The sequence below is a fragment of the Electrophorus electricus genome, chromosome 7 (assembly GCF_041902795.1).
Source record: "Electrophorus electricus isolate QZ-2024a chromosome 7, ASM4190279v1, whole genome shotgun sequence".
NCBI lineage: Eukaryota > Metazoa > Chordata > Actinopteri > Gymnotiformes > Gymnotidae > Electrophorus > Electrophorus electricus.
The window spans coordinates 2,564,844-2,588,620 of NC_137503.1; the positions used below are offsets into that span (position 1 = coordinate 2,564,844).

The 23,777-nt window shown below is 41.5% G+C and overlaps 2 protein-coding genes and 1 pseudogene across 8 annotated transcripts; 1 reads left to right on the forward strand and 2 right to left on the reverse strand.

The window, feature by feature from the left end:
- Window positions 1-1,647: 1,647 nt before the first annotated feature.
- Window positions 1,648-10,922, reverse strand: lrrc8c (leucine rich repeat containing 8 VRAC subunit C). 4 transcript variants are annotated; one of them, XM_081718087.1, is made up of 6 exons: window positions 10,646-10,922; window positions 10,318-10,499; window positions 8,579-8,683; window positions 7,134-7,275; window positions 6,094-6,141; window positions 1,648-5,521 (listed from the first exon to the last, which is right to left on the reverse strand). In XM_081718087.1, the coding sequence occupies exons 4-6, from the start codon at window positions 7,269-7,271 to the stop codon at window positions 3,263-3,265; spliced, it is 2,445 nt and encodes an 814-aa protein (XP_081574213.1). In that variant the 5' UTR covers window positions 7,272-7,275; window positions 8,579-8,683; window positions 10,318-10,499; window positions 10,646-10,922; the 3' UTR covers window positions 1,648-3,262. The 4 variants fall into 4 exon arrangements, with proteins under 4 accessions (XP_081574213.1, XP_081574212.1, XP_081574210.1 ...); XM_081718086.1 differs by having other exon boundaries at window positions 8,579-8,689; XM_081718084.1 differs by lacking the exon at window positions 8,579-8,683.
- A 407-nt stretch (window positions 10,923-11,329) lies between these two features.
- On the reverse strand, window positions 11,330-12,744 carry LOC113584529 (volume-regulated anion channel subunit LRRC8B pseudogene; annotated as a pseudogene).
- A 3,673-nt stretch (window positions 12,745-16,417) lies between these two features.
- Window positions 16,418-22,453, forward strand: LOC113584540 (kynurenine--oxoglutarate transaminase 3). Of its 4 annotated transcripts, none has more exons than XM_027021515.3 (14): window positions 16,418-16,574; window positions 17,130-17,218; window positions 17,305-17,369; window positions 17,454-17,598; window positions 18,205-18,354; window positions 18,442-18,528; window positions 18,655-18,780; window positions 18,870-18,990; window positions 20,765-20,841; window positions 21,013-21,102; window positions 21,223-21,409; window positions 21,532-21,605; window positions 21,717-21,803; window positions 22,094-22,453. In XM_027021515.3, the coding sequence occupies exons 2-14, from the start codon at window positions 17,132-17,134 to the stop codon at window positions 22,148-22,150; spliced, it is 1,353 nt and encodes a 450-aa protein (XP_026877316.2). In that variant the 5' UTR covers window positions 16,418-16,574; window positions 17,130-17,131; the 3' UTR covers window positions 22,151-22,453. The 4 variants fall into 4 exon arrangements, with proteins under 4 accessions (XP_026877316.2, XP_026877318.2, XP_026877317.2 ...); XM_027021517.3 differs by lacking the exon at window positions 16,418-16,574 and adding an exon at window positions 16,593-16,757; XM_027021516.3 differs by lacking the exon at window positions 16,418-16,574 and adding an exon at window positions 16,788-16,808.
- Window positions 22,454-23,777: the final 1,324 nt, after the last annotated feature.

Sequence of the window (23,777 nt, forward strand, 5' to 3'; positions counted from 1 at the left end):
ATCTATAATAAATATACTCAGAGAAGCATATCATGACTACAGTGATTGTATTTTAATGTAGTTTTATTTTACTATTAATCATATACCTTATTGGAAATAGTGAAGTGAGTTTTAATAAAGCATGTACAATGGAGTAGAGTTCATGTTAGTGCTCCGAAGGCTTATTTGAGGTGTAGCAGCTTTCCCAGCTACTAACGGCTCAAGCCTTTAAAACTCTGCCCTTCATAGTTTTCTGTTTATGAGTCAAACAGGCATGATACCAAAATAGCACGTGTCCGGGGTCCTGGCCAGAAGACACAACCAAACCCACTTTAATTGAAGTGTTCTCTCACAAACATACATGCATGCATGTCCCCATTATATATATATATATATATATATATATATATATATATATATATATATATATATATAGAGAGAGAGAGAGAGAGAGAGAGAGAGAGAGAGAGAGAGAGAGAGAGAGAGCACACCTCTCTGGATAACTTGATAAATGCCTCTTCCAAATCCAACTGTACTATTGCATATCAGAATGACTATTATTGTAAACATTTAGAATAATGTTTGTTGTAATCAGTCAACTAGAGGTTTCTGTAAAGTTGTTTACATTTGAACACCAATGAGTTCAGTTGGCCTCTGGTATGTAAACACTGTACCCACTATAAAAATTCTCGTAACTGTGAAGGATGTAACAGCAACGTAAACGCTGAAACAGTCAGTCATCGGATTTCTACGATTCTGGAAAAACCTGTGGTTTAAAAAAAAGAAAGAAAGAAAAAAGGGTTGTTGTTTTTTTTCGCTCTTCAGTGGCACCACAGTGAGCCCTGTTCGGTTATGACCTTCTACACTGACGATAAAGCAGAGTTTGTGCCATGTGATCAATAGTTACTTTAGCTAAATGCATGTATTATATCAGCAGGGTAGAAAAATTAGTGTTCTACATTCCTAGTGTTTAGATCAGACACTATGAAGCACCACGGCAGCTAAATAACTCTGGATCTACATCCTGTGCTCTCCACACATGCACACTTACACACTCTCTATCTGTCTTTGTAAAGCTGTCAAGCAGACTCTAGTGTGAGCTCTGATGAGTGTTGAGGGCTGGGGGCCGAGACACTCACATTTGCTTCCCTTGTCCTTCTGTCGCTTTTCTCCCACACCCCACCCCACCCCACACAAAGATTGCTGTGTGCCCATATACTTTAAAAACAAGTCCAGCATTATGTTAACTATAAAAACGCAATTTAGCAAAACCAGTTGGGCTCAGGTTAAAGCAAGTGTAAAATAGTATCTCTCCTTTAGGGAAAGACACACACACACACACACACCAGGAAAATAGTGAACAGTTCGTGTTCTCTGTTACTATATGAACCTGTGTGTCCAAGTCTCTCATTTAATTTCCTGCAATAAAGGCCAAGCTTTCATCTCTGGTCAGACCACAGAGAAGCACCATCTTCGTGACTACATGTGAAAGGGTTTGCTTTGAAATGCGCTCATGCAGGTATGCTCCGTTATGCCAACACTGAGCACAACAGTCTATGTATTCTATGGTGTTGTGCCACTTGTCATGCAATGACTCGTATGAAAAAAAAATATTTCAAAAGGCAAAAAGTTAAGGCATGTTTGAGGGAATCAGACTCAGACTATTGATTTCATTTATTGTTTTTTTCAATTTCTTTATTTAATTTTTTTGATGTTTGTTGATCAGACCATTTTGCACAGTGTTAAAATGGAGTATAAAATGTACAACAGCAAGGTGCTAAGGAGAGTGTGAGTTCATCGCTACACATCTCAGGCACAGTTTGTTCTTCGGTTATAAGAAACAAACCCATTAGAAAAAACCTAACACACCACATATAAAAACATCAACCTACAGAAATAAAATAAACATTCTAGATTAAAAAAAAGAGAAAAATCTAAAAACAAGATATATAAATAAATGGCACCATTTGTTTGTTTGGTTTTTTTGGCAGCATGGGTGGGGCATCTCTATCTGAACAGCTCTGTATGGTAACTGGAGGAGAGGTAGAGAAACACGCGTGCACTAGACACAGAGCGGATCGTGAATCAACAGAGTAAGCAAATCGCAGTGTGTAGGACAGATTGATTTCTAACCCAGAACAGCAGAAACTGTAAATTGCCATCGGTCGAATAGAGAAAACCTTAGAGTTGCTTTATACTTGCGTAGTTTTTATAAGAGGTATACTTGGGTTGTTTCCCTGCAGCTTGCCAAGAACACACAAAACAGCATCAATTAGATTCTAAAAAGAAATACAGAAGGAAAGACGATATAGAGATTACCAATACAGAGATTACCTGAGCACACTTAAGTGACTGCAGCTCACGCTCACCTGCCTTCAGCATCTTTAGAACTTTCAAAGATTTAAAACGTAACTGGCAAACAGGCTCCATGGAAACCACAACTATATAGGACTACTAGTACATTTCTAATATAGCTTCTGCACTTCATGTTACACTACACATACGTTTGAACAAACATGCTACACCCTAAATATGATGCACAAGATGGAATGTGTGAGCTTCCAGTGCAAATCGGATGTTGTGACATCCTGGGTCACCATTCTGAGGACTTTGGCTGCTTTGAAAGAAGACGGCCGTCACGTGCCCAAACCAGTATGTGGTTTAGCTTGAATGACTGAGAGCATCGACCATTTATCAATTTATCTTTATGGGCTACAAAAAGAGGACATGCCAGCCCTGGTTTAAATGTGAGGTACTGCCCCTTCATCTGTTTCCTGTGGCAGCATCCGTAAAGCCAGGACTAAGATATGTTTGATGTACTGGCTTTGCAATGGTAAAACACTGCAGTTTGGCAGGCTAGTATTGTTCAGCACTAAGCCTGTAGAACTCTTCATTGATCATGAAATGTTCACCTTAATCAGTGAGGCAGTAGATGGGATGCAGTCATGATTTCCACTGAATACACGCAAATACAGAGTTGTTCATCTCTATTCTTTGAAAAGTTGGAGAATGTCACAAATAAGGTGCTTAAATAAATGCATAATGTAAATGTGTTTAAACTGCATTAATCGAAATGTACAATGCATGGCTTTGTTCAACATTTATTATGGAAATCCCTTTCTTCATTTTAGATACACATTTCCCTTCAGTCCAATAGCTAAGCATTTAAAAGCAGGTACTCACCCATAAACACCACTATACTGAGTGTGATGTGGGATACTTCAGTTAAGTTAAAATGCATTATCTGCTGCTTTTTAAACATTTTACTAATGCTGAGAAATAATCACTCAGCTTTCATCTGCTCCCTGACATCTGACGGCAGAGTGTCAAACAGGGTGTCCTCTACCACAAGGCCGCTCCGCTTTAAGGCACGGCAATAACCGAGCTCAGCTGGCAAAGCCTCAAAATGGTTGCCCTTTAGCTCCAAGTGCGTCAGCAAGACCAGGAAGGAGATCTTCGGCGAAAGTACAGAAAGCGTGTTCTTGCCGAGCTTGAGGGTCCTCAGTTTCTTGCAGAAGAAGAGCTCGTCTGGAATGTTCTCGATTTTGTTGCAGGAGATGGAGAAGTACTGAAGGCTCTGGAGGACACCAACCTCTGGAGGAATGAAGCGGATGTCGTTGCAGGAGACGTCAAGGTAGCGCAGCTTGTTGCAGAGGAACAGATGCGAGGGCAAGATCTCAATCTTGTTGTGGCTAAAATAGAGGCGCTCTAGGCTACCCAGCTTCTTGATGTGCTCAGGGATGTGAGTGATGCCGTTGTGCCACAGCTTGAGGCACGTGAGTTTACGGAGATGCTGGAAGCTGATGATCTCCTCAATGGAGCGCAGGTTGTTCTCTTTGAGGTCAATCTCCTGCAGGTGGGTCAGGCTGAAGATAGCATGCGGAATACGTTCCAGATCGCAATGCACCAGCTCGAGCTCAGTGAGATGCACCATTTTCTTGAAGTTGTTCAACATGACAAGCTTGGTTCCATCATTGTGCACATGAAGACATTGCAGATGGCTAGACACGTCAACAACAGACTGGGGGATCTTGGTGATGTTGCTCTTGAGTGTCAAGGTCTTGAGGGACTTGAGTTCCCTTAATGAATCCAGGGTTATGTTCTTTGATGCATCGGGACTCAGGGAACCAATCAGATGGAGTTCCTCCAAGTTCCGCAGGCTGTAAAGCCACAGTGGCAGCTCACGGGCATCATCAAACTTCACACGCAGGACTTTAAGGTTCTCCTTCAAGAAAGAGAGGGCTCCGGTGTGGACTTTCAGCGAGCACTGCTGTAGAGAAAGCTCCTGCAGGTCCTCCAGCTGGGAAATGGCTGCAGGGATGGTGACGTTATTAATGATCTCCAGTTTCAGAGACTGCAGCTCCGTCACCTCAAAGACCGTGTCGGGGAGCCCAGAGAGCATGAAGAGCTGAAGCTCCATCCGGTCGCTGGCGTTGGTCTGTAGCCTCTGGCGAAGTTTCTCCACCGTCCACTCGTGGTTCAGATTGAGCTGCTTCAGCTTGTTTTCACTCACTTCAGAGAGAAACACTGCAAACCTCTTGGAGTACAGTGGGTCGTACTGATCAATCATATGCAACATGAAGGCAAAGTCATTTTTTACATCAGGGATGTCATCAATGCCAGTCTCCTGTCTCACATACTCAAAGGAATACTCCTTCAGGGAACGGTAGAATAACCAGTAGGATGCATAAAGGCATGTTAGCCCGTAGACGACCACAAAGCACAAGTAGCAGTAGCAGAGCTTGGAGAAAAGATGAGCCTTGGTGTGATTGCAAAAAAAATTACTGTAGCCTATCATGCTCTTATCCACCTTACAGAACACTATAATTTGAACCTTAGACACCAGGATGCTATTGTACACAACGATGAGAATGAACTTGAAAACTTTGAGGACAGTTTGGCGAACATACATAAGATACAACAGATCCCCTTCTTCCACGTGAAGTCGAAACTTTTTGACCTTTTCAAAAAGTGCTTTGGCTTGCTCTCCTTCCTTCTTGTCAAGCACGCTTGCTGCCGGTTTCTCCGCCACGATCTTCTCAGGGATAGATCTCAGTGACGGGGCCTTCTCCAGGTTGCCTTCACCAGTGGAGGTGTCAAGGTTTGATCTGCTGGCACTGTTCTTCTTGTGGTCTTTCTCCTCCGGATTCTCACCTGACACCTCAGACAGAGCCCTTGTAGTCCACGGAGAATCAAAACATTTCCCAAGTATTGAAATAAAGTGCTCTATCTTTGAGCTTGAGCCAGGGAACTTGAACCAGAAATTGCTGCACACCATGAACACAAGGGTGTGTATGAGCACCAGGTAAGGGAAGTACTTGGCATACCAGTGCAGAGCTGTTTCATAGCACATTTGGTTCACAAAGCTGTACTGCTGCAAATCCAAGTTGGTTTTCAATCCCATCATCTCCTGAGCCACAGGCACCGGGGAAATGGGAGAAGTGGGGGCATCCTTCAGCAGATCTGTCTGATTTGGCAAAAGCACCGTTTGATTTGGAGGGGGCATCGGGTGAGGGAGGCATATGATTTTATCCTGCATCACCTGAAAGAATAAATGAGAGACTGCATCAATATTAACACAATGTTTTTAATAAAGCCTAATTTAATTTTACTGCAGTGTATAGAGAGATTCTACGGTGGAATTACTTGTGCTAGTGTTTCTGTAATGAACCAAAAAAAACCCCTTTGCTTCTTAACCTAACAATTCAAATGACAACTCAGCTAAAAACGTAATAATAAGGATCATGATAAAAACAATACATTAAATAACAAAATTCTGATACTGTAAGCAGTAGAGTTAATGTAAACAGGATGGGATGGTCGATGTCTATTTCAGTGCCTTGACATCACTGTGACTCAGACAGGAAATGAGAGACTATTGCTCTGACTCCAGCAAACTCCAGGGGGAGACAAGCTCACTTAAATACAGTGCGTGGGCCGTCTTCACGAGAATGGCAGCTACCTCAGAACAACTGCATGAACCAAAACATAATTTTAATGCAGATAAATCACTACACCAGCTTCACTTCATGTAACCTTGACCAGAAATATAGAAGGGTCTTGTCTCTCTCCCCCTCCCTCTGCTGAAAGCCTCGTGTCTGGTAGTTTAATTACCGTCTGGGTTGTGTGGGGGATGAGGCCCTCTCTGGGGTTGGTTCCAAGCTGAAGGGCACCCAGTATCACAGTGTGAGGATACGGAATACTGCCATGTAAAGCCTTTGTAGACCAGATTCTTCTGGTCTACATGCATTAGACAGTCATCACTCTGGACTAATAAACTGTGTATTTTGTACCATCTTCTAACCAAGCAATGCTTTCTGACATAATGGCACATTTATATCTACTATATATAGCCGAGGGACCGTAATGGAAGGAAAACAATTCATTAGGATGGTACTGACTGACTTCACTGGATCAAGCATCATCAGAAGAAAAAAAAACCCCTCAAATAATCAGCATTTTCAAATCACTGTTTACAAAGTCCAGTGCAGAGACTTTAAAATACAGAGACTTTTAAAATCCTTTGAATACACTCCTCCAGGGAACATGGCAGGGGGGACATTCCCACCCAAATACAGTAGTTCCTGTCACTGCTGTTTGTTTAATCTAAAAATAATTAGGGCTGTCTGTTGGAATGAAGACACAGGCAGGAGTCGAGCTGCGTGCAGCTCCACTCCCCACAGCTGGGTTGGGGGCTAGGGGCGAGGGGGGGTAGCAGGAGTCTTTCTGTCTTTACGAGGAAGGGTATGGCTTAGCAGGGAGGGGAAGGCGGGGCCGTGCTGTGTTTGCACCAAGCTACTGGAATTTCTTCCCTTTTCCGTAAGCAAGTAAACTAGCACGCTACCATTAAGCATGCCTTTGGCAACAGAGTCTCTTCTGTACACAGCCAGAGCTGCGGTTATCAAACAGCAGTGGGGAGTTTACCTACCAACACTCACACAACTCTAACACTACGGGTTCCTAACTGCATCTTATTTAGTTCATTCTGAAATAATAATAATAAAAAAAAATCCTATTCCCTCTGAATTTAATTCACTAATTTAAGGAAGGAATACGACAAAGAGCAACGACAGAGCAAGAGGGTAACAGACGCACCCCACATTCAAATGACAATCAAATGCTGAGGTGAAAAAGAGAAAGGGCTTGTCACCCACCTGCAGGGTACATCCAAACACTCCAATCATGAGCATGACCACAGAGAGGTACTCCGTGAAGACATCCCACCATGGCTTAAGCACTCGGAATGCCGGCTGCTGTTCAGAGAACTGACGGAATTCTGTCAATGGAATCATATTCCTGCAAGCAAACAATGAAGAAATATGAGCTCTTCTGTGTAAAGGTGGACGTCTCTATCAGTGCCAGTGGTTCAATTCTGCCAACCGTGCCCCCTCCCAGAGCAAATGGAGCAGGAAAAGCTATTGGTCACGTCTGTGGCATATCATATTACAAAATGAGAAAGGATCTTAGAATGTCTGTGTCTTAACAATAACTGCCCTTCAAATGTACTATTGTGGTCATAAAGTCCATCGTACTGACATATGGCCTTTGTGCTGAGCATTTTATGGTCTAGACTACAAAAACTCCACAAAACCACAATAGCGGTGTGAAGTACATCAGTGATTTCTGCACCACTAGAGTTAGTTAAGACCTGTCCCCATGTATTCACTGCAATGCATTTATGCATATTCACTGCAGAGTAACTTGCTGGTATACTTCCTTGTCAGGCTCCAAAATCCAATAAATTATTACAGTGAGAATCTTACACTTACTCAGAATGAGAATAGGATTCTGGTGGTTCAAATTGGAAACATACTATACTCAATGGTATAAGCAGGCTTACTGTCAAACAGTGCTCCTGTTTAGATAACATGCCAAAAACAGTTTGGCAATCGATTGGAAAGCCAGTGATAGACAGAATTATACACTGCAGAACACAGCCTGCCATACTCCACGCACGTGTGACTGCATCAACTCCAAGTGCTCTTTAAGTCATGTTCACATTCCCTCCATCCTGCCATTACAATGCATATCCCCTGTAATGAATTATTGAAGCTAGTGCTATCCTGCTCCCGGGCGATTCCGTGCACCATTTCATGGTTGATGAGCTTTACAGCATCTTGCAAACCAAAGCAGACAGTGTCTAAGACACGCACACACACACACACACACACGCGCGCGCGTGCACACACAAAAAAACAGTTTCATGAGAGGAACTGCCTGTAAGACAGCAATGACTCATCAGTTCTCCCTTGGCCTATGTGAAAAGCAAGGCTTTAGAGAGAATGCCAAGATATCTTCATCATCATGCTGACTACTATGTAAGACTACTAAATGAATTGATGATGCAACATGCCAGCAATGGCTTTAAAATGATGTAATAAAATACAGAAAAATTGAGGCAATCACTACCACTATTCCATTCCAATCTGTAAGACTGAAGCTGTTTGTTATGGTAAATTTCAAAATGACTAGATGTATTAAATCATCTTATTTAACAGTGTTTTTTTGTTTTTTTTTAATTAAAACTGGCACTTGATTTATTACTAACAACTGAAACTGGAACCTGTATGAAACAGGCATCTTGAAAATTTAACCCTACCTGAATATATATTTAGCCCTTGAATCTGGCAGACCTGACCTTTGCTGACCTTTCAAGTTCCCAAGCTTTGGATTTCCTGTGGAAAATCCTTTCTGTTTGGCATTTCTGCAACTTAAACACAGTCAGTCAGTCAGTGAATCTTAATAAACACAGACAAACAACTCAATATGTTTGTGTCCTGCTAGACAAAATCACTTGTGCCCATGTTTAGTTTAGACAGCAGTAACACACCAAACTTAATAAAATAATAATAAAAGTGGACCACATAAATTATTGAGCAAACAGCAGCATGACACTGTGAAAGGCACATGTGTCCAAGGATAGCATCATGTGGTAACTTATAGAATGGGGTGTCTGGTGAAAACAGTTACAAATTTGGATAGTTTGTATGTAATTTGGATAGTTTCTTTTAAACATACTTCAGGGCACTTGAAAAAAAAAATTGGACATTTGAGCACACCAGCTGCACTGGATCAAGTGCCTAAAAATGTACTAAAAATACATTGCAATATTTGTAAGAGTCAAGCAACTATGAGTTAATGTGTTCAAAAACTTTACAAAACAGCAGTCCATACACGAGATTTGAAATTTACGTTAAACATAGGTCATCTTTACGCTTTTGCAGTAAACAACACTGCTGCAGGCCTGGTATAACAGATCCAAACGAATCAAGCTGCTTGCTCACTTGATAGAAGAAAAATGTGACACCGATACACAGGAAACTAAAGTGCAGGATAAGAATTGTTTACAAATATTTGATGACCTGAACATCAAACAAACTCTGACGTACTATCTGACTGTCACGGAAGCAGAAGGTTTTGGGTCATTTTGAAAGGAGCCTGAAGACTACTGTTACATGCGATTAGACCTTGCACGAGCATCTGGGACCCCTAGAGCTTTACTCTATCCATCAGTTTTATTCTGTTAGCTCCTTCCTGGCAGGAAATAAGACTACGCTGGCCCATGGTGTTGAAAAAAAAGAAAGAAAAGAAAATACAATGTGTGTGTGATTCACCCCCAGTCTCCAGGATGCAGAGCTTAAGATGTACCATTCAAAACAACGGAAAAAGAGACTCAGCGCCCTTTGCTTCAAGTGATATAGAACAGAGCCCTTTAGGTTCGTATTATGGACAGCAACAATGCACGACTTAATAAGGCCAGAGCTACACGTCTGCTTTAGCCGAGGTTCTAGGACTGAACTGGTGAAGCTCTGAGAAGCTCAAACACGATCATATTACAGAAGAGCCACATTATAACAACGGCATTACCGCATTTGTGTTGATATTGAGTCAGTATAACGTCCACTGCCCGAGCCTATTACTTCTCGGCTTTCTTGAGCACCAATTGCGTTTCTGAGAACGGGAGTTTGACACATGGAGACAAAACTCCGTGTACTGCTTTTTAAAGCATAAAAGTACCGTTTTCTCAACGCGCTGTTACAGGGCACGTGTTAATGAGTTCGGATTAAACTAAAAGACTCGCACAGTGTCCAAACACAACACCAGACGCGTACAAGCAAGTCGCGTATTTCCAACAACAGCAGAAGCACGTTTTTATGAATGAGGCGCGTTTCTAGAGGAGAACAAAGTTTAAGTATTTTATCCGGCTGGTTACAATGCTAAAACGACTGTCACTACATACATACCCAATTTATTTTAAAAAATAAAGGCATTGTAGTGAAAAGATAAAAATAAAAAATTCCCCCAGACCGCACAAACAAAGCATCATTCCTAACTTACCCCTACAGTGGAGCAGGAGCGCGATTATCTTCAGGCAGGACCGAGGGAGGTAGCATGTCCTGGTGACTGTGGTAGTCTCCGTCTACTCTCTCACAGAGGCTGCAGTGACTAACGGCGCCACAGGGCGGAGAGCTCCACAATGAAAGCCAATGTCGTCCCTCGGCTTTCACAAAATTCTCAGCCTAGCGTACGTTTAACGTTAAGGGCATTCAGAGGGAAAAATAAATTGTGTTTCACTAGTTACGTCCTTCACTGAGCCACTCGTGGGCATTATGTGTTTGTCTTTAAATGAAAGCCTGAAATAGTCTAACAGATAGAAAAGACTTACCTGATGACAGGCACTTCAAACGGCGTTATTTTAAATAAGCCAAAGTAGATTTCTTTATTTATTATTTAATATTTAGTGGATAATAAAACACATCAGATGAAACAGAATGTCAGATGTACAAAAGAGTTTTTTAAGGATGTAAAATAAATTAAACCAGCCATTTTCAGATATTAGACTTTTCTGCACTAACCACTATCTACACAATGCACTCATATGGAGTAGGCCAGCCCAAAGTCTTCAGTTTATCAGGCTGCAACCAGGTGGGTGTGCTACACGATCTGTGTAATGTTTGCCTGGATATGCCCTATGTTTTCTGGAAACTCGCTCTGACGCTGGGGGGCAGAGAATTTAGAAGCCCCTCCTCGAATGTCAGAGGTTCTTATATTTCTTCAGCTCAAGAGGTAGGCTTTCCAGCTGGTTCCCCCTCAAATTTAGCAGTTAGGTTTGTCAGTTCACTGATCAACTGTGCTCAAACTGTTATGGTTCAGAAACAGATACTTTAGTGTCTTGCATTTTAAGAGTCCATCTGGAAGATCATCAATCTGTGATGAAAAATTATTATATCTTTGTTACAGATATATTTTAGAATATTACAACTATTCATGTATATAAACACAGTGTCATCTTACATGTAATGTAGCTAAACAAATAATTAAATAGAAAAAAATTAAACATCATACTGTATTAATATATTACATTGTTGAAGCAGAGATTTAAGAGCTGTAGTCTCTTCAGATCTTGTATTCCATTAGGAATGGCAAATAACTTATTGTGACTCACATCCAAATGATACAGTGTACTTGCACAAGAAAAGCTGTGTAGGTAATCTTCTAATGAAGTTATGGCGAAGGTAAAGTTGCTCCAGGGTTTCTAAACCACCTTTGAGAATGGGAATGTTTGTGATGGTGTTGTATTTGAACTTTAGGATAAAAAGCCTGTGAAGGTGCTGGAAACTGGTGATTTCATCAATTGTTTTGAGACTATTCCCTGTAAGGTCAATTTCCTGTAGGTTTGTTAGGTTATAGATTGAGCATGGAATTCTTTGTAGGCCACAGTTCAGAAGCTCCAAGCAGGTCAAGTTTGTCGTTGCTTTCAAACTCCGTATTGCACTGAGCTGAGTTCCTTCATTGTCCAAAACAAACTTCTGTAAGGAGGGCAGTGAATTTATGATTACTTTGGGTATGGAACTGATACTACATTTGATGGGCAGAACCCTCAATTTCTTGAGTTTAGGAAAGTCACTGATTAATGCCTGGTTCTCCTCAGACAAAATGTTTCCATACAAGTACAGCTCACTTAAATTCGGTAGACTAAAAAGCCATCTCGGAGCTTTGACTGCATCTATAAATTTCATCCTCAAAATCTTTAGGTTTTCAGCAAGAAACTCCAAGGCCATGTGGTCCACTGTTGCTGGAGAATGGTCCAGCTAAAGCTCTTTGAGGTTAAAAAGCTATGTTAGTTTCTGTGGGAGCCGGGGATCTGGGATAAACTGTAGTTTTAGGACTTCCATTTCCGTCATTTCAAAAACGGCTTCTGGAATCCCACTGAGTAGCATGAGGTGAAGCTCCCCCTGGTCTTGATTATTCCTCACCACTTTCTGTACTAATTTCTCCAGGGTCCAAATATTATTTAGGGTCATCTGTTGTAATTTGTTTTTCACTGCCTTCAGAAAGGAAGACTGCAAATCGCTTTGAGAGAAGTGGATTGTACTGATCCAACAGATGAAGAATGAATGCAAAGTCATTTCTGATATCTGGAATGTCACTGCATCTGCTTTCTTCTCGCACGAGCTCAAAAGAGTACTGCCTAAGTGAATTTCTAATGATCCACAAGAAACTATAGATGCAAGTCAAAAAATATGCTACCGCCAGTGCTGTGTAGACACAGGAGAGGTGCCAAAAGATGGCGGCTATGGAATACTGACATTGAAATGTTTGAAATGGAATGAATGCCTGCAAATTAACCTCACAGTCGACACTGGGCACTATCCATGTGGATGCATAAGGCATGCAACTCAGCGTGAGAGACAGAAGAGCCATTTTAGCAATGATCTGCTTCATGTAAATGTGATAGATGATGTCTCCATCTTCCACGTGCATTTTTAGATTCTTCACCTTCTCAATTATTGCTTTTGCCTGCTCTCCTTCTTTCTTATCTAGGACACTAAGAAGCTCCACCGTGACAGGTTTCCTCTCATTTCTGGTATTGGCTGCTCTTGCTGAAGTTGTGCAGAGAAGTGGGCAAGTGCCTCTCTGTTCTGCAACAGTTTTTGACAGGGCTCTAGTTGTCCAAGGTGAGTCACAGCACTTGTGGAGGATGGAGATAAAGTGCTCCAGCCTTGAGCTTGTGCTTGGATAATTGAACCAGAAGTTGCTTATGAACAGCAAGACCAATGTCTGCAGCATTATCACATAAGGGAAGAATTTAGCAAACCAGTGTAGGTGGTGTTCATAGCATACAGCACCTACGTAGTCATACTGCTGCAGGTCAAGCTTATAAATCCCAAAAGCAACTTGTGTGTGTCTGAATGGTGATCCTGTGATTTTAAAGCTGTTATTTATAAGTACGCCATTATAACTGAAATCACTGCCGCACAGCTGGTGTGAAGTAATCTGGCACGGTACACATATGAGCTTGCCCAGAGTAACATGAAGGGTCCCTCCAAGCGTGGCAGTCATTAACATCATAATGGCGAGGTAATGGCAGATGACATCCCACCATGGTAGGAGAACACGGTACAGAGATGGGCCACTCACAAAGTCCCTTTTGGAAAGCATTTCAGCTGCCTGAATAAAAATAAGGTTAAGAGTTTTTAGTTATTAGTGGCATAGTTCTAGATAGAATTACTGATACATGAATTTCTTCACCTTGGTTCTAACATTTCAGATACAAGCATTACAATTCAGAAAGTTTATTTCTGCTTTCCAGTCAAGAAGGTAGGAGTAAAGATTAAGAAACAAAATATAAGCAAATGTCACCCTTTAATTTTGTATATTTATAGGCATGATTTATTGGTTAGAAATAACTTAATTGTGTGTGTATGTCCTCTATTTAAAGTGACTAAATATATGCCAACAAATCATAGTTTATGTATAAAAGTATTTGTGGTCTTTAATTATCTGGTTTCCTGGGCAGTGCATGTTGTCTAACTACCTTTCTGGATACTCAAATACCATGCAATCAGCCTGGGGGGATTTTACTACACAGAAAAGAAGCTGTGCTTCTTTACTTTTAAAGTCCCTATACCATGACCATCTCATTCACATCATCAATAATGATGATAAGCCAGTTCCTAATAACTCTGCCATTCCCGTCTGAGACTTGGGGTTTCTTGGAGGTGGTATGTGTCAAAATGACTTGTGTTTGAAATAAATATATTGTAATCTGGCTTTCGTTTGTTTTGATGCTGATAAAAGGTTCACAACTTGCAGTGTTGTTACCGTAATTGTGTCAAATGTTTAATAGTGAGTATCTTATTATTCCTGCACCTTAGAGGCTGTTGGTGGTTTCAGGGACACTTGTTTTCATGTTTTGGTGAATGTTACCCTCATTGGCAGCTGCTTTCTTATGTTTGCTGTCAACATGTACATGTAACTATTACATGCACCTTTAATAATTTTTTCAAGGAGCTGACAGTGTTGTTGATCTCAACATGCTCAAATTCCTCTCTAGTCATCTTGAATTCATTTTTAGCATATAAACTGCTTCCCTTTTTATAGCCTGTTCACAAGGCTTCATATCTCTGTATACAAACAGACACCAAAAACTGGATAATGCAGCAACCAATAGACTATCATACACCAAGGATTAAATTTACTTTAAGAGATCAGAGAAATATAGACCTTTTTATTGAAGATTAAACCCTAGCAGGAACAACACAAAAGAGACGTGTCCCCCCCCGCGTTTTTCTTACTGTAGCCTCCAAATGTGATCTGAGTGACTGCCTCAACAGAGAGCAATTTTTTACAATTCAGAGCTAACTGGAAGCCAATTGAAAATTAAACACCACAGAGAAAATGAAAATACAAGGCACTAAGAATTCCTTTTAATTTAGATAATTAGACCCAAAAGACCAATGCAGCTAAGTTAATCAATGAGATTTAATCCTTCAGGATTTATATGTATTACAGACATAAATAAATTAGGGGTGTAACGAACCACTCATATTAATTAAAACTAGGCAGTTTAACTTGGTAATAACTTTAAAAAGGGTAAAACATTTGAATTAAGGAAAAGGTGGAAAAAAAACAGCCATCTGAAAGACAGGATTGCAAAAGCAAAGCTTTGGATAGGCAACTGCTGTTCAAATGAGAAATATAAAGAAGTACCCTAGGAAAAAAAAGGTAAACATTGTCTTCATTATAGAAGAGAATTACCCTTAGGCTAAAAAATGAAAGTAACTTGTGATACACACATCCCTTTTGTTTTGCAACCAAATAGTTTGAATAGAAACAGCTAATCATGAAAGAACATAATTCACCTTTGAACTAATTAGACTGTGCATCAGAGTTTATGACAAATTTCATCTTCATGACTGTAATCTGCAGGCCTAATTCAAAGTGGTATTCTGCAAATGTGATGTTTGCTGCATGTGTGGCTGGGTTTTGGTTTGTTTGTGTGTGTGTGTGTGTGTGTAATTAACTAAAATGCCCCATTCAAACTGTGAGATAATCATTACACAACTGAACTGAATTAACTGAAACGGGTTTGGGAAAACACAAAACTGTGCAGAGCAAAGGTCACCCATAACTGTCACTTTGTGGAATCTGTAATGTTGCTTCTTACTAAATTTGATTAGACTGTACTGAGAAAAAAAAAATGAGAACAGACATCTGCGTAGATCTTGCCAAGCAGAGTGCACCTTGTATTAATAGAGCTGGGTCTAAAAATATGATCTGACCGTTGAACTGCTTAAGCAGCTCATGGCTAGCTAACAGCTAGGTTAGCCAGTTAGCTACTTAGCACTGATTCTTGTGTTTTCTAGCAGAACTTTTAATATGAACTTAAACTGTTGTAGTTTCAAGTTAATAGTGTACACTGGCTTTATCAGAGTGAGCGACTGTTACCTTGATATTAGCTATCAAACCTCCATTCAGATGACTGCTTCATATCACTACGACGGCTAGTTGGCTAACTCCTAACGTAACGGACAACTTGCTGAGGGCGCGTGTCCCATCACCTGTGGCGTTGTGAGCGTGCACGCCAGGTGTGTTGAAGCATAATCATGTATTTTAGCTTTGAGAAGCTTTATTACATTTGTCTTAAACTAAATGCGAAACCCATAGTGGCAACCAGTTGAACAGTCAGTGTTGGCATGAATTAATTACTCTTATATAAAAGCAACAAGCTCTTTCAGCAAGGCCAAGACTATATTCTGTGCGTGTGTTCATTTGTACGTTATCAAGGGGTACTGTGGACAGTTTTCTAGGCAGAATTGTAGTGTTTCTTCTCCAGGTTTAATACAATGAACAGAGCGCATACTTTCCCCCTCGCTTGTGCTTGGAGTGGAAACACCAATTGTGACTGACATTAAAGTGACCGTTCACACACACCTACGAAATCGGAGCTCTTCAGTAAAGCTGTCGATCACTGAAGTAACCTGTGCTCTGTAAAGCATATTATTTTGCAGGGCATGCGGTGCAGACATATTAAATTCTTTTTAAATTCACGTTCACAGTTCACGCACACCAACGAATCGGAGGTGTTCGTTTAATTATTTCCTGGGAATAGTTTGTAATGTAATCTACACATCACGGTGTGTAGAAAGTGCGCTTCTTGAACGCTTGCCGCTGAAACATTGGTCCGCTTAGGAGGTGGTGACGAACCACGTCAAGCGGAATCTGCTGCCTGCAAATATAAGGCATATTTGCTTAAAGAAGAGGACGAAGTCACTGGATCCTGCGAAATGGATAGCTGACATATGTAGGAGGTAAAAAACTTGGTCTTATCTTTAGCAGGGTCACCTCCTGTAGCCTAAAGAAATGAGGAGCCAGTACTTGAGAAGTGCTGAAGATACAGCCACAGAGCACATACAGCTAGCGAGTGTACTGCAGGCTGTGTTAACGTGTTTTTCGCTGTAAAGTTGAGGGAAATAATACAGCTTCTAGAAGGAGTAGGTTAAGCATTTTTCTGAGCCCTTGGGGAACTGCCTTTAACAGTAAATGTATGTAAGAGCAAGGTGACAGTGCATTAAGCATTTTTTTTTTTTTTTAAATGGAAGACTTATAATTTCAAGGATTTAACTTTATTTATTATGGTCAATGGACAAAAACTGGTGTATATAGAAAAACCGTATCGGTCTCAATGACATTGCTGAAAGTCTTCTAGAATGACTGTTTTGGGTGTAAATATGAACAATAGTGTTATCTTTTGAGTTTACTAAAAAAACTTGTATACTGCTGTATTGGAAGGATAAAGGCATGTTTTACAAGCAAACAAGGATTACTATTTTCAACAAGTATTTAATTTGTTACTTCTTTCATAGGCATGATTATCACTCAATTGATTCATCGCTGCAGATCTGCTTGTTGTGTATTAGAAATTCATCCATTAAGGAAGTTGTTTTCCACAAAAGTAAGTGGATGTGTTATGATTTGCTACACCACATTAACCCTTTCTTTCAGGTTTTTGTTACCTACCCATTTCATGTTTTCTTCTAGTCCAGTATGACCTCAGTCAAACAGAAGAATGCTAAAAGAATCGAAGGACTGGAAAAGAATGTATGGTAAGAATGGAGCAGATATGAACACACAAGGTTGTGCTCACTACTGTGATCGTTGATTGTGTGTGTGTTCCATTGCTGTGCCAGGGTTGCTTTCACCTCTGTGGCCTCGGATTCGTCCATCGTTAACCTGGGTCAAGGTTACCCGGATATCCCACCTCCATCCTACGTGACCGAGGGTCTTGCTCAGGCTGTGATGGTGGACAGGTTGAACCAGTACACGCGCGGCTTTGTAAGACACTTCTGACCATGCGCATCCAGCTTCGACCTGCTGCTTCACAACTTTGTCATTCAGTTTGACTGTTCAAGCAGGGGGGTCCTATAATCTGAGTTATTAAAAATAATTTGTGTATAGCTATGCTTCTGCTTTTCTGGTTGACACCAGTTACAAGGGTATTTAGATGTAATACTCAATCTTTTCCAACATTGTTTTACTGAAAAGTTTCTCATCTTATTTTCCATTATGAGCTACAACATTTTCATCAGCCTTGGCATGGTTGTGAGTGTTTCAGCGCAGCTCAGTTTATTCTCCAGCATGAGATCACGATCATTTCTAAAAGTTTTCTGGAGGTTCTGTTTCTTTTTATAAGCCTCATGGTCTCTCTTGTGCCTCCTCTGGGACAGAAGCAGATCTGATTGGTTTTCTCTTGCATTTTGCAGCTTTTTGAGATCAGCCTTTTGTTTGTAATATCAGCGCACTATATTTTCCAACACAATGAACAACCAGACCTCTGCTTGTTATTTTAGTGTTTTGAAAACAAAGTGTCTTGCTGAAAACGTCTACCCTCTCGTGTCCATACGAGCTCTCTGACTAAGTGGAAATGATATTTTGTAACAGGGCCATCCCTCTCTAGTGAAAGCCCTCTCTAAGGTGTATGGCAAAGTGTACGGCCGCCTGATTGACCCATTCAAAGAGATCCTGGTCACCGTAGGAGCTTATGGGTCATTAATGAGCAGCATGCAGGCACTAGTGGAAGAGGGTGATGAGGTGAGGAAATACCAGTTTTTGAGTTACATTAATGATGATAGATGGTGCCCTCTAGTGGATCAACTCTTATTTCCTTTCTTGATTTAGGTTGTAATAATCGAGCCTTTCTACGACTGCTATGTTCCTATGGTTAGGATGGCAGGGGCCAAGCCGGTTTTAATACCACTTCGAACTGTGAGTTTCTGTCTTCCAGAATGGTTTTAAAGGAATTGGATGTATGAAGAAAGGAAAAAAAACAACAACAACAAAAAAAAAACAAACCAAAAAACATCTAACATTTTTCCCCATCATGTGTCGTAGAAGTCCAGCAAGAAAACAAACTTCAGCAGTGCAGACTGGGTTTTGGACCAGGATGAACTTGCCAGTAAATTCAATTCCAAGACAAAGGCCATCATTATTAACACTCCTAACAACCCCATTGGGAAAGTAAGGCATACTCGTCAGACGTCCACTTTAAACGCCTTAACACTTGTGTGCTGCTGACATCACCAACAGCGTTATTTTGTGTCAAACAGGTCTTCACCAGAAGTGAGCTGCAAGTCATTGCAGATCTTTGCATCAAGCACGATGTCCTGTGCTTCAGTGACGAGGTTTATGAATGGCTCATATACAGAGGCCATGAGCATGTGAAAATAGGTAGGAAGGCACAGTTTGTGTAATAGTGTACATAATCGGCTCTTGCGGTGAGGTTCGGACTCGCGGGTATTCACTGCTGGTTCTGTTGCACTTCGGCACAGATGTCACACGCCACCTTCTGCTCATCAACTCGTACTGCAAGTCTACAGGAAGTTACCTGGTCTTTCATCAGGCATGCTGGGAAAACACAGTACAGGGTTTTGTGCACTGTACATTTCATGCAGGGGGCCACAGGTCACAAACAGAACTGAACTGGCCATCAGGCCGGGATGTGGGCGTCCACTGCTGGCCATGTGCATATACACTGCCTGGCCAAAAAAAAGGTCACCACCTGGATTTAACTAAGCAAATAAATAAGAGCCTCTCATTGGATAATTACTGTATGGGTGATTGTTTCAGCTGGCAACAAGTTATTTAAGTGAGTAGCTTCTCATTTGTTAAACAACCATATGGAAAGACACATTCTGTGGTCATGGAAAAGCTGTTAATCTGTTTCTGAAGGGTCAAATTATTGGCATGCATCAAGCAGAGAAAACATCTAAGGAGATAAAATCGGATTAAGAACTGTCCAAAACATTAAAAAGTGGAAGGGCAGTGGGGAAACAAACATCATCTTCGAGGAAGGAATGTGGTCAGAAAAAAATCTTGAATGATCGTGATCGGCAATCACTTAAACGTTTTTTACATTTGATTTCACCACACAACAGTAGAACTCGGATATGTTTAATAGTGAAAGTAAGAGCATTTCCACATGCACAATGCGAAGAACTCAAGGGATTGGGACTAAACAGCTGTGTAGCCTTAAGAAAACCACTTGTCGGTGAGGCTAACTGGCAAAAACAGCTTCAATTTGCTAGGGAGCATAAAGATTGGACTCTGGAGCAATGGAAGAAGGTCATGTGGTCTGATGAGTGCAGACGGATGGGTGCATCACAGTAAGAAGAGAGGCGGCTGAAGTGATGCACCCATTATGCCTAGTGCCTACCATACAAGCCTATGGGGGCAGTGCTATGATCTGGGGTTGCTGCAGTTGGTCAGGTCTATGTTCAGCAATGTTATTTGCCCAAAGAATGAGGTCAGCTGACTACCTGAATATACTGAACAACCAGGTTATTCCATCAGTGAATTTTTTTCTTCCCTGATGGCACGGGCATATTCCGAGAAGACAATGCCAGAATTCAGATTGTGAAAGAGTGGTTCAGATGTCATGAGACATCATTTTCACACATGGATTGGCCACCAGAGTCCAGACCTGAACCCCTCTGAGACTTTGGGTAGTGGTCCAAATCTCCCATCATCAATACAAGATCTTGGGGCAGAAATAAACTCTGGACAGAAATAAATGTTGACAGTGACGTTGAAGAAACGATGCCACAGTGAATGTGTACCGTAATCAAAGCTAAATGTGGTCCAACGAAATATTAATGTGACCTTTTTTTTGGCTAGGCAGTGTATATGTACGAGGTGGCGTGTTTAATCTCTGATTATTTTTTGATTACCCTCATGTTTCTAAATATGTAATTAATGATCCTCAGTTGCACACTGGACAGTTTATTATTTTATGCTCCAACGCCCCTTAAATAATTTCAGTATCAAGCAGTTGGGTTCGGTTAGCTGTGTCCACCAGCACTCAATGAGCAACAGGCAGCAGACCAAAGTTTTGCACTTCTGTTACAGTTGTACCATTTGTAGAATTTCAAGTTGCATCTGAGCACTGATTTTGTTTATTAGGAATTCTGGGCTTTGTAGTCATTATTCCCTGTTCCCTGTATAGCAACACTTCCTGGCATGTGGGACAGAACCATTACTATTGGCAGTGCAGGGAAAACCTTCAGCGTGACTGGCTGGAAGGTAACTACTAATTAAACTGAATGGTTTTATTGTTTGTCCTTGTTTTGCAGTTCTTTTTAAAGCTTGTGTCTGTGGTCTTAAGGAGGACTGATGGAGAAAACATATCCAAGCAATTAATGTCTGCTGTCATTTCCACTGTTCCACTCCTTCTTTTTTAAAAATACTTTTTAGTTGGGTTGGTCAATTGGGCCTGAACACTTGGTCAAACACCTGCAGACGGTTATGCAGAACACCCTGTACGCATGTGCAACTCCACTGCAGGTACACGACAGTAATCCCAGGAAATGTAGTCAACGTAACTGTTCAACTGTATTCCATCTATAACAAAATAACACGTGTGTGTGTGTGTGTGTGTGTGTGTGTGCGCTCGTTTCCTGATAGGAGGCAGTTGCGCGGGGTCTTCTGCATGACTTTGAGCTGATGGAACAGCCGGACTGCTACTTCTCTTCCCTAGCGGTAGAGCTGCAGGGCAAGCGAGACCGCCTGGCGTGCATTTTGCAGCAGGCTGGCATGTCTCCGGTGGTCCCTGAAGGGGGCTACTTCATGATCGTGGATGTCACAGCTCTGAGTGAGTCACTGCTATAAACCGTGTAACAACTATGCCAGAGCGCTTGGCTCTAAAAGCAGTGTGATCTTTATTATGATGGAGTTAATGGGATTCCCTGCTTTTCCTGGTGTTTGTGCGTGCAGATCAGGATCTCTCTCACATGGAAGAGGACAAGCCGTATGACTACAAGTTTGTCGAGTGGATGATCAAAGAGAAGGTGCAGTGGAGCAGTCTTGCAGCTGCATCATTTCCGTCCTGTTTCTGTAGGCGTGTAAGGTCCTTGGGCCCATTCTGATTTAACCCAAGGTAGAACGTTTCTCTCGTCTAGAAACTGGCTGCCATTCCTGTCACCGCGTTCTGTGGGGATGAATCCAGAAAACAGTTTGAGAAATACATCCGTTTGTGCTTCATCAAGGTGAGGAGTGATGATTTTACGGCCTTAATCGGGAACGAACCAGCATGTGGCTTCAGCTTTGCTCTATCGCACATTTTGTTTTTTAATTATTTATTTTTATGCAGCCTGTTTTTAATCCAACTAATTAAAAACAATCTTTATTTTACACTGGTGTACGGACCAGAAGCAGCATTCCCTTTTGCTTTACTGAATTCATCTGCAAGCACTGAAGAGTTATTTGCTCATTGAAAAGCCAAACTGAATGCTCTCAGTGAGGTGATGGACCCTTTCATGTTACTTGTCCACTGCAGCAAGACAGCACACTAGATGCTGCAGCAACCATACTGAAGAACTGGAGCAAAGCTTGACACGGGATGCTGTGGTGGAGTTGACCTCTCCGATTTTCCCCCAGTACAGTGTGCGTACACGCGTGGGTATTTGAACTGCACTTTGCATAGTTACTGTTCTTTTACTCGTGTGGTAACTTCCTCTGAAATCTGGTTGACATTGTCAAAAGCTGCGTTTCCAGTTTGCCAGAGGTTTTCCAAGAAAGGCCCTAATGTAGAAGAGGTTCATAAAATAACAGTGCAATGAGAAGTGCAAGTTCATTCCCTTACAAGTGCTGGGCTTGATGACAATTTTACTTAATAAATGTTACCAGTGGAAACCTGTCTGTCTGTGCAGTAATTTCTTGGGTCAATTAAGTTTACATACAGCACTGCACTCATTACATACAGAACGTCTGATAAAAAGAAGTTTGAAAGGTTCATGAAAAGTGAAAGCTCAGCCTGAATACCTGCCCCCCTGCTTAATTTCCTCCACTACAGTGCTTACAGTTCTCTTATTCAGTGAATATATGAAAAATCTATGTGCAGCTTGTCATGTTGGCCACTAGATGGCATGATTCAACGTGATTTGCAACACTAAGCATTGGGAACATTTCTTCACTTTGGCAATAGAAGTCGTGAAGTCTTTCTTTTAGAAAACTGCAAATGTCAAGGTTTCTGTTACGTACGTATACAAGCATCGTCTAAAACAATGCATCATAATCACATTTGTCATTTTTACCATGTTTGGAACATGGGTTAGCCATATTTCACTCAGATGGATTCAGAATGAATCCATTGAATTAAATGCAACGGATTAAACTGGTATGGAAGCTTGAATCTCGGTGCTCGGTCACAGATGGGTCATCAAACTATAGATTAAATCTTAAGAAGTCTAGAGAATAGTCCAAATCCCACGGCAGGAGTGAGGAATCTCGGTGATCCATTAAGGCGTCTGTTTGTCCCTTAGTTTGCTTATGAACTGGAGCCACAGATACACCCAGGATTACTCATCAGTCCAGTCTAATTTCAGTTCTTTATCAGCACTGTCCCAGACAGCGCTATTCCTTCACTTCCTGTGGCAGGACAGAAGATGGAGTTAGCGCTGCTCCCTGACGGCCTGGGGCTGTGGGCTCCCCTCTTCCTTTTCCCCTTCCTGTTCGTAAAGGTCCCCCCTGGGAGAGCACACCCAGGCCTGCGGGATCCCAGGAGTTCCTCCAGCACCGGCGCTGACACAGATCATTCAGAAACGCAGATTACGCCTGGACACGTGGATCCCTGGGAGTGGGTCTGGATCCATGATGAAGTCACAAAGGGTGACTTACTCGGAAAAACGTCATCCAAAACTCCAGCAAGTGTGAAAAAGGTTGTTCTTTCCCCAGTGGTACACACAGTATAGGGAATGAAAAAAAGACCAGAGCATTATTCAGCAAGTGGCCGTTCTCGTTATCTGTGGTTATATGGTGCTGTGGAACGCCTCTCTTTGAACATGCGGTGGGAGAAGGGGTGGGGCCAAGCACTGAGCCACATGAAGGCACCTGTGCGGTCAACCTTCTGGAACTCATTTGTGACTTTACGAAACCTTTTTCAGAAGTGCTAGCCAACCAGTTGAGCAAGTTCTCTCTCGCTCTCATAGTTAAAGAAGCAGGCACTAAGGGCCCTTTTAAGG